Source organism: Phalacrocorax aristotelis, chromosome 7 (genome assembly GCF_949628215.1).
Source record: "Phalacrocorax aristotelis chromosome 7, bGulAri2.1, whole genome shotgun sequence".
NCBI classification, from domain to species: domain Eukaryota; kingdom Metazoa; phylum Chordata; class Aves; order Suliformes; family Phalacrocoracidae; genus Phalacrocorax; species Phalacrocorax aristotelis.
Genome location: NC_134282.1, coordinates 43,073,407 through 43,083,047, shown reverse-complemented (window position 1 = coordinate 43,083,047; position 9,641 = coordinate 43,073,407). Strand labels below are relative to the sequence as shown.

At 39.5% G+C, this 9,641-nt stretch overlaps 1 protein-coding gene across 1 annotated transcript; it reads right to left on the bottom strand.

Moving 5' to 3' along the window:
• Positions 1-20: 20 nt before the first annotated feature.
• Positions 21-8,618, bottom strand: SLC24A5 (solute carrier family 24 member 5). Its single transcript, XM_075100394.1, has 9 exons — positions 8,441-8,618; positions 7,972-8,151; positions 6,502-6,585; positions 6,311-6,414; positions 5,889-5,989; positions 4,783-5,066; positions 3,827-4,033; positions 873-974; positions 21-343 (listed from the first exon to the last, which is right to left on the bottom strand). The coding sequence occupies exons 1-9, from the start codon at positions 8,547-8,549 to the stop codon at positions 21-23; spliced, it is 1,494 nt and encodes a 497-aa protein (XP_074956495.1). The 5' UTR covers positions 8,550-8,618.
• Between the last annotated feature and the right edge of the window lie 1,023 nt (positions 8,619-9,641).

Below are 9,641 nucleotides of genomic sequence, written 5' to 3'. Positions count from 1 at the left end.
AGTATAATCACTGATTAAAACTAGTTACCACAGACCCTTGTAGGATTGTTCCCTATGATGCCAAGTTCATATAAAATTGATAATATAGTAAATACTAAGTACAGTACAAGACAAATTGCTCCCAATTTTTTATCTATTTGCCAGCCATTCAGGTGAATTGCCAGAAAAATAAAAACAACAGAACAGATAAGAGAAATGGCTGTGTATGTCAAACCACTGCTGTTCACTTCTATGGGTCCCGATGTATTTATGAAGGCAGTTTTGATAAACCAGGGTATTCCCAAACAGAGCATATCAAATACGTTGGATCCTACGATGTTAGACATAGCCATATCTCCATTTCCTGTAAAAGAAGAAATACAAATAAGTCTGCTTAATTGCATTGTGTGAAATCACCAAACTATGTTGAAGGAACAGACTGTCACCTTTTCAGACTTCTCATGGAAAGAACTATAGCCGTGATTTTACAGAACATGGTTTTGGGTACCACAAGCATAAGAAAAAAAAAGTCTCCCTAAATCACCAGCACCTGCACAGCTGCACTTAAAATAAGCTAGACAGGCTATTATAAAATCCAGTCATGTTTAAAATACCAAGACCTACAGTTGCGTTTTGCAGTAAAACTGTGACACTTGATCAATAACAGATCAATCTAGAATACTTCTCTGAGATACTTTGAGAGGTTTTTAAATGTCTGAGCCACAGATTCTTCAGGTAAGCTATTTATTTATTATTAGTAAACTTAAGCTCTAGAATCTGGAGCAAAAATTCTGAAGTTACTCCTTGAATTTCTGGAAATGTTTATTAGAGTTCGTTTTTTCATAGAACCTTTTAAACACATCCATTGGAACGAGCCTGAATACTAAAATTACCTTTTCGAGCCACCAGCACACTTGCAACTGTATCTGGTAGACTTGTTCCTGCTGCTAGTAATGTGAGACCCATTACTGACTCTGGAATTCCCAGTGTTTCACCTGCAGTTGATAAATAATGGTAGAAAATGCAAGTATGTTTTTAGTTTAAGTTTCATCCAAAGAAATCGCTTTGGACTTTGTTTGCTGGAGAAAGGATTAGTAAACATACAGTAATTTCAAAAGGAATCTGTCAGCTAACTTGACTAAAGATGAAGTGACTGAACCATGAAGTAGTTAGGAACAACAACAAAGAAATGTCATCCTGTCTTTCAATCAAATAAAAAAGAAATTGTAGTATAGTAACCATCTTAACAAGTTTCTCAAAGACCTGAGCGGAATGTCTCCAGTGGCCAAGACAATACCAATTATAAATTTTTTCTTTCAGATACCGTAGAAGTTTAAATATCTAACAATTTATTCTTTCTTGCCCCCCTGCCCCCAATTACTGGAAAATACAGTAGTCTTCTATGGTTTTGGGCATCTCATCTTCAGTGCTCAAAAGTCTCATGAAGCAATAACACTTAAAATCACCCACTCTTTAAAGGGGAAGGAAAAAAAGCATGTGGGTTTTCTTAGGGAGGAGGGTCATTAAGATCATTACTACAATACTGTCTCAACTACATGGCTTTACTATTTCACTCCAATTAGGAAGTTCTTTTGCTGGATTTGGAAGAATCAAAATGGAGAACTTTTATATGACTTCTAAGTGCAAGTAATCCTTCAGAAGTATGAGCTTCTTTAGGTAAATACTGGTTTAAATTAAGAAAAGTTTCAAACTCTTATTAATTAAAAAAGCAGCTTATTTTTCCCCACTTTTTTTAGCCTCACATGTCCGGTAAGCATATTAATTTCTCATTTAAAATACAGGGATTCAGATCTTCAGAACTGTTTTAGCAGTTGTACCATTCACAGTCATCAATATGCTGAAGTATTTGATACCTCTGTTCAAATTATTAAGTAATTACTTTTTCTAAAACTTTTATGTTCACAAAAACGTATCTAAATTTTTTTGAAATCTGAATTCTTACTTGCAATATTTGGACACTTCATAAGAACAGTTTTCTTAAGCTAGGTCAGCAGTGCTTCCCTAGTACATGCCAGCATAGTCTAGCAGCCCAGTAAATTTATGTTTGAAACTATCTGTTGGTTCAGAGGGACTAACGTGATCCAGGTGCACAATTTGTACTGGTATTTATTCTTCCATCGCTCCTAATGTAAGAGTTTTGTAGGATGGGGAACCAACAAGGTCAGCTTTTATAAACCATGCAGGCTGGAAAATAATGGTTCATGCCAAGCAAGCCAAGGTAAAATATGAATAAACCAGCCTTATGTACCCAACAGTACTTTCTAGCCCTCTGAAGGTTATAAAATTGAATCTTAAACTCAGGTGAATCTAACTTTTCTTTTTATTAGAGAGATTTATTTTCTATTTAATGCATAGGATTTTTTTTTTCTGGCAACTGACCATAAAGAGAGGATGGTCTGATATTTCTAGCCTTTAGCTAATTTTGTGTATCAGTAGCAATACCTTGCTTTAAGTAGACAAATTTTCTTTGTTTTTTGACCATCAAAATTTAGTCCCCAGCTATGACAACTTTGTGACATTCTGATAAGCTGTTTATGCAATGATAGAATCTTTGAGTCACTCTTTATGAAAAAACCTGGACTTGAATATAATGTGTGTGTGTTTTTTAGCATTTTAATGTGTAAGTAGAACATCTTTGACCTAGAAGTAGTGGGCCGAAGACCCCAATACTGCTTGTGATGACTCTTCAAAGTGGACTAACGCTAATACATTATTTGAATTTCCAGTGTACCTCCTTTCATATGAATTAGTGCTTTGTCTAGCAGAACAGCAGTAACTTCCATTTGAATCCTGTTTCAAAGGCATTCAGACAGTAAACCCTTGCTCTTTAGATACAAGTGGAAAATTATTTGACCAAGGATTGAACCTGGTGGATGTTATATCCAGCCATCTACTAGTAATTTCTCAAAGGTTTACCAAATGTGGAGGTCTGTTTCTGCACTGAACAAGGAGTTATTCATTGAACATAAGTTGAAAACAAGTTTAGGATGCTGAACTAGCAGAATACTTCAGCAGGATTACTGAGCTATAATGCGGAAATGACAAGCTTTGTAACCTTTCTTGTTTAGAGATTTGTTTTCTGCTTGTTCTTAAAATTAAAAACTGGATTTTTCTCAAGCTGACTGGAGAAACAGTGAAATGAGACCTTTAGTACCTTAAGATATTTTTAAGAGAATGTTTTTACACACAAGTTCATACCCCTTCTCTCACTTAAATGGAATTCTTTTACTGCTTCACTTTATGATGCAGATTTGTATAAGGTATACATACACACACACACCAAGAATGTTTAATAAACACATGATGCTGTAGTTAAAGTAGTACAGAATTTGGGAGAGGTCTTTTTGGCAGTCAATTTAATGACAAATCTCGTACTACAGTGTTCAAGAAAAATATAGGCATAGAAGTAATGGATCTTTTACAGAACCCTGAAGCTTTAATTCCAGTCTTGGTGGATTCCATGTTTGTCAGACTTCAGCTTGACAAGTTTATTGCTGTGTATCTAATTGTTTCACAATGAAAACATGAAGCAGTTTTCATTAAACAGTCTCTCTTTAAATATAAGCTGATTTTTGTAGCTATGTGAACAAATTCTCATTCATATGATGGTAAGCAGTTTGAAGCAGCTAAACTCTAAAGTGGTTTTCATTAGATGGAAGAAGGTGGCAGACTAAGTAAACATAGGTTTTTGTTCTTTTTACAGCAAAGTATGTGTTGCTAAACTGACTGTCACCTGTAGAAGGGAAAACTCTTCAGAGAGAAAACTGATTTTTCAGTGATTCTCAATTGGTTGATTCTGTATAGCAGCAGCATTTTAGGTACCTACCTGCTATTGTTACCATCCATACAAGAACGTAAGTTATTGCAGAAATCCATGCTGCTGAAATTAAAAATGTCACCATGAACCAGTTCTTCCAAAACTGTCTTCTGCAATCTGGTATAGTCAAATAGAGTAGTGTAATAATAGGAAGGGATAACACCCACAAAATTCTCTTCATATCTGCTTCAGGCATGGTGAAGATGCTTGGATGATCTGTTGAAGAAAAAGTATCAATTTTTAATTGTAGCGTTAAGTTTGAATCCACAGCATACAGTCACATTGCTGGCCTCTACTTGTGAGAATACTGAAAAAAGGTGAAAAATACTTCCTTGAGTTCTAGCTGTAGTCTTACTCAGTACCTACATCACACTGGACAAAACTCTGAACTCAAATGTTCTTTATTACCATGTTACTAGGAGAGAACTAAGGTAGATGAAAAATGAACTTTTCTATAAAGGTTTACATAAAACGTTTACCAAGAGTAAGTACCAAGTGCTGGTTTTGCCTAAGTGAAGAGGAAACTGATGATTTGTGGCCACATCATAGCTATTCCTTTACTTCTGATATAATGCATGTTTTGGGCTATGAACCTGCCATTGTCATAAGAAAACAGTATATATTAGTGCAGTACCAGTGTGTCTGTGAACTGATACTGCATTTACAAGCAGCGTTCCTGGGAAGTTTCACATGTGCACAGCAGAGACTGATGGAAGTCTGCTGTTCTAATGGGACACAAATGAGCAACTATCCTAGCATTCCTCTAGCAACTAACTTCATATAAATACCACCACTCTGATTTTGCTTAATGTTATATTCCAGGGAAGAATGACGACTTACTTAATATACTATGCTGGAGTTCTTTTGTGAACAAAATCTTAATAATATCTCAGAATTTATTCTTTATTAGAACTGATGCAGACAGGCATGCAGAGTGCTAGGGACAACTGTAATAATACTTATACCTTCAGAGATTTCATCAAGCCCATGCAGGCTATCTGAGAGTTGAGAGTAGTCCAGCTCATCTTGAAAAATTCCACTATCTGTTCTCGAATGTTGATGAATTAGAGGTCCACTCTCTTCCCTCCATCCAACAAGTGGTTGCTGCTCAGCGTTCTGTTCCATAGCTTTTATAAAACATGTACAGCAGGGACTGAACTTTTTCATGAGGTATTGGTTGATTTTAATGTCAAAACATAGTACCAGAATATAACACCCATATATCAATAATAAGGATGCACTTTCATACCTAGAAGAAAAGACAGATTTTACATAACATGTAATCTAAAAACCCCCAACTCTAACTTGCTAAAATGGCTGGTGTAATGGGGGGAGGGGGGAGAGAGAGAGAGAAAATTTGCATGAGTAGCAAAAGGAGAACACACAAAAGCATCTATTTTCGAGTTGTATCGCTGGTGTCATGGAAGTTCTTGAGCGCCTCCATGTCTTTCAGCAGTTTGATTAATTCCCTTCCCCTGCAGAATCTTGTTTGTGTATTGTATATCTGCATGTTTTCCAGGGGATCTTACTGATGAACATCTTACTGATGTTTGCGAAATTCAGTCTTCATGTGATGGTTAAAGAGAGGGATAGTATGTGTTATTTTGAGTTAGAAACTTCAGAGATTTAGTGCTGGACCTGACTGACTTGTTGAGACAACAGGAGTTTCAGTGTTGATGGAAGAGAGTTAAAACATCAGAAGCTCATGATCTGCTTCTGGCAGGCAAGTGTTTTTCTTAACAGAGATGCTATCAAAGGAAAGGCTTAAAAGGAGTGAACTATGAAGACTAATAGCTATGCCAAAACAGTGACGATAAAAATCGTGAAGTCGGTACAGACAGAGCTATGCAGATCAAACTTTATAAATATGCAGGGTTTGAATGATTAGGTAATAATTTTTACAAGCATTGTGACTTTTCTTTCTTTTAAAGCCAACAGGATGTTTATTTCTGTTAGTGAACGGCAGTTCAGGCTACTTGAGGTTTGGGGTTTGGGGTAGTTGGTTTGTTTGTCAAAACACTGTCTCACTAATCTCCAGTCAACATGAATTCAACACTACTTGTGCACTTACCAGTAAACTCTGTTGTCAGATATCGTCGCAAGGACCGCCGCTACACTAATTGTATATGCCAGACAGTCTCTAAGCAGCGGCCAACAGGATAGCCTCGAAACCTGCAGATCACAGATTCATTTACTTTTCTTAAACTTGTCTGTAATACTTTCACTAAGTGCTGTAAATGCTGCATCAATATGTTGTTTCTATATTATGTAAAAAGTAAAGATTCTTAGGAATGACTTAAGTATGATATTTAACAAGTTAGTGTTTTTAAAAACTTTCATAGCAAGCTATCTTAAAACTGATTACATGCTGGTTTTGCTACTAAATAATAAACTTGACAGTTGTCATAGTGAGTCTCTCTTGGCTTTTGTTGGCAAATCAGAAAAGATAACCATTTGGCTCTTAGGAGCAGAACTATCAAAGTTGATACGTACCACACTGGAAAACAGCCCACAAGCAGCAGAAATACCAAGAAGATTATAAATGGCTGATCCAAGGATGGTGCTGACACCGATATCTCCCTTTGTCACGAAAACTCCTATAAGGAAAATGAGTCTCTGGTATGTTTCAGTTTAGCATACAAGGAAAACTAGATTCTGAGGAGTCAAAAACGTATGTCTCTTACCTAAAAAAGCAGTGACGAGCTCTGGAGCAGAGCTTCCAGCAGCCATAAAAGTTGCTCCAGCAACATCCTGAGAGAGGCCAAGGCCTGAGGATAAAGCAAAAGGATTGCTTAAAACAATAAATCCTTCAATAGTCTGTACCCATTACTTGTGTTAGTATATAGTGTTAGAAGCCACTACAGTTTAATAGAACGAACTTTGCTTACTTTCATACAGTTAATGCATTTATTTAAAACTGGTAAAATAATATACTGAAAACAGCCTCATTTATCTGCCTGATTTATTTCTAACTTTATTACATAGATTAAATACTACAAAAGAAGTATTGATAATAGAATAGATTTAAGCATGATCTTAAAATGTAAAATAGGCATATATATGTGGGCTTTAGCTCTGTTTCATATGGGTGATAATTGTGGGGAAATTCCTTGGCCTCTAGGGTGATATTTCTACATGACCCGTGTCAAGTCTGTCTATCTTCCAGGGAAATTCATGCTACTGTGTCTTCATATACCAGAAATACTAGTTAAATTCAAACCAGTGCCATGATCTTAAAATCAAATTTTCACTTCGTATGGAAGTGTAAGAGCCTGTGTCTCACTTGAATGAAATGAGATTTTTGTTCTGGTAAGTTGACTGTTTCTGACGTGTAACTCTGTGGATCAAGTTCTGCACGCTAAGAACAGGGACATATGGCTAACTATGGAAAAAGTCTGACAAAGGCTTATTTATCGTCAATTAAGAAAAACACCAGCTCTACAGCAATGTTTAAGCTTACATTTTCTCTAAGTGTTCTGGTCTGGAGAATGTTTTCCAGTGTTCATGGATGAGTTTCCCTAGGGAATTCTTTTAAATCTTGGCAATGAAAAGCTGAACTCTTAGGCAAGACCATCTCTTTAATTCAGTGGTCTGTTGAAGCCAGGCGAATTATTACAGGTTGGTTAGATTTCGTAGAAGGTTAGTAACTGGTATTCCTTTCCCTCCTGTATCATACATACCTTTAGTATGTAAACAGTAGCTCATCTGATACTTGTTTACTACTTTGAGAGGAATACAGAAACTTGAGCAAGGTACTTAATCGCCATGTTTTAATATTGGGAAAGTTTTTGGCTGCTTGGTTTGGTGTTGTGTGTTTCCCGCTACACACACACTTTTTTACCCCTGATAGTACTGCTCACCGCAAAGTTACATCGCCAGCGTAGTTAACACGGAGGAAGTTTTAAGATATTCCTCCACACACAAGGAAAGCAAATTTTAAATGAATGCCCCTGCAGAGTGTAATTGGAGTATGTTTTTTTCAATATAATACTGATACATTCTATCAAATATTGTTTTGATAAGTCTTAACTATGCAGGGAGACTCTGAACTTTAGTTTTGTCTCCAGAGCTCTCCATCTTTGAGGCTTTTTAAAGAGAACGTTCTACACCAAGCTGCTTAGTTTTACAGGGGAAAGATCAGGATGGTCACTTACATTCACTGATGATCTCTAGAGAAGGTAGGAAGTAGTCATCGCACACAATGGACACAGCCAAAAACATGTAAAGTATGATTATGAAATAGATGATGATTCCTCCATCCTTTCTCTCCTGTGGTGTAAAAAATCCTCCAGGAAACTCTGACGATGAAGAAGGGACACAGCCCGTCCTGTTTTCTGAAAATCGAGTACAAAGGTGTTACGCATCCTCATACCTTTCCGTTTTTCAGGCTGTAGGAGTTCTGTGGATTAAAGCCAAAACTGGAAGGACTGCTTCAGGGGATTTCTTGTCTTTCAACTAGATCTGTTTTTCACCTGGGACAAGGACAGCTGCAGCACCGTCCTCAAAACGCCGCACACCTGGGGAGGGGGGGTAAGGCAGCTGGTGCGGGGGCAGAGCGGCGGGCGGGCCGGGCAGTGCGGGGGGTGAGCGACCCCCCCCGGCCCCGCCGGCAGGGCTCCCTACCTGCGTCCGCGGCGAGGCGCTGCGCCCGCGCTCCCCGCGGCGGCGGCTGCCAGGCCGCCAGCAGCAGCAGCAGCAGCAGCGCCAGCAGCCGCCTCCGCGCCGCGCGCATCTCGCCGGTGCCGGTCCGGGTGCCGGTCCCGCCACGGCTCGGCCGGGCTGGGCGTGCGCGGGAGGCGGCGGCCGCCGGCGTCACGTGGGGCCGCGTCCCCGCCCCGCGCGCACTGGCCGCCCCGCCTCGGCGGGCCGGGGGGCTCCCCACAGGGGCAGGGTGTTCGGGGTGGGGGGACTGCTCCCGCTCCGCCTTTGCGGGGCGGGCGGCGGGGTCTGGCCGCCGAAGCTGCTGACCGCGCCGCACAGGTGCTGTGCGAGCGTTCGGAGAGGTAGAAGGTGAATGTAAGCTTACTCGCCTCTGTCTGTTTTCTGCTGTGACAATTCCTGTTCATCCTCGCGGATCTACCAAAATTCCCGCGGTGAGGCTGTGCGAGCACCTGGCTCGTCCTTGGCTGGGGAGGGAGATGTTCGTGGTATTTAGGTGAAGGGTTCAGCAGGAGCAAGGCTGAGACCTACCACACAATCTCTCCACTCAGACGCAATTCACTGAACTTCTTTGTCTGGTGACCTTTCCACAATGAAGTCATGTGTATAATTGAGGATTAAATAGTAAAATACAGTCTTTTAGCAGGACGGCTTTGTGAAGTCGTTCCCTCCACTCCTCCCCAGTCACTGGTTTCTCAGAAAGGGTTGTGTGTTCTTTGATTCACTTACAGACACGTCTCCATAAACATTTTAAGCCCCATTATGTCAGATGGCATTCCGAGGTGCCTGTGTTATTACTAATAGTTTGTTATATGCAGGGCTGATGCTTATATTTGTGAGATAGAAGTGCAAACTAGAAAATATTCTTTTGCTTTGCTGCATCTAATCCCTTAACTCTTCCTGTTCCCTGTGTCCATGGTGTTTGGCTAATATGTGATCTAGGATACAGGAGGTGAGATAAGGTGAGAAAGCGGTTATTCTTCTGGATTGAATCAAACAGAATCATACAGCCACCATTAGAATATGAACATTGCCTCTCAGAGAAAAATTTTTTGGAACAACAAATTCTGCAGCAATCGCTGTTGCCTATTTCTGACCCCAGAATGCTTTTTACCGGAGCAAGAATGATTTTAATGGTCAAGATTCTTAGGAGTGACAACTAAAT

Coding starts and splice junctions, on each gene's coding strand:
- SLC24A5 (XM_075100394.1), bottom strand. CDS start 8,549: ATGCGCGCGGCGCGGAGGCGGCTGCTGGCGCTGCTGCTGCTGCTGCTG. Junction 5,990..6,310: donor GTGGGCTGTTTTCCAGTGTG/GTACGTATCAAC, acceptor TGTGATCTGCAG/GTTTCGAGGCTATCCTGTTG. Junction 4,034..4,782: donor GCTTGATGAAATCTCTGAAG/GTATAAGTATTA, acceptor TTTCTTCAACAG/ATCATCCAAGCATCTTCACC.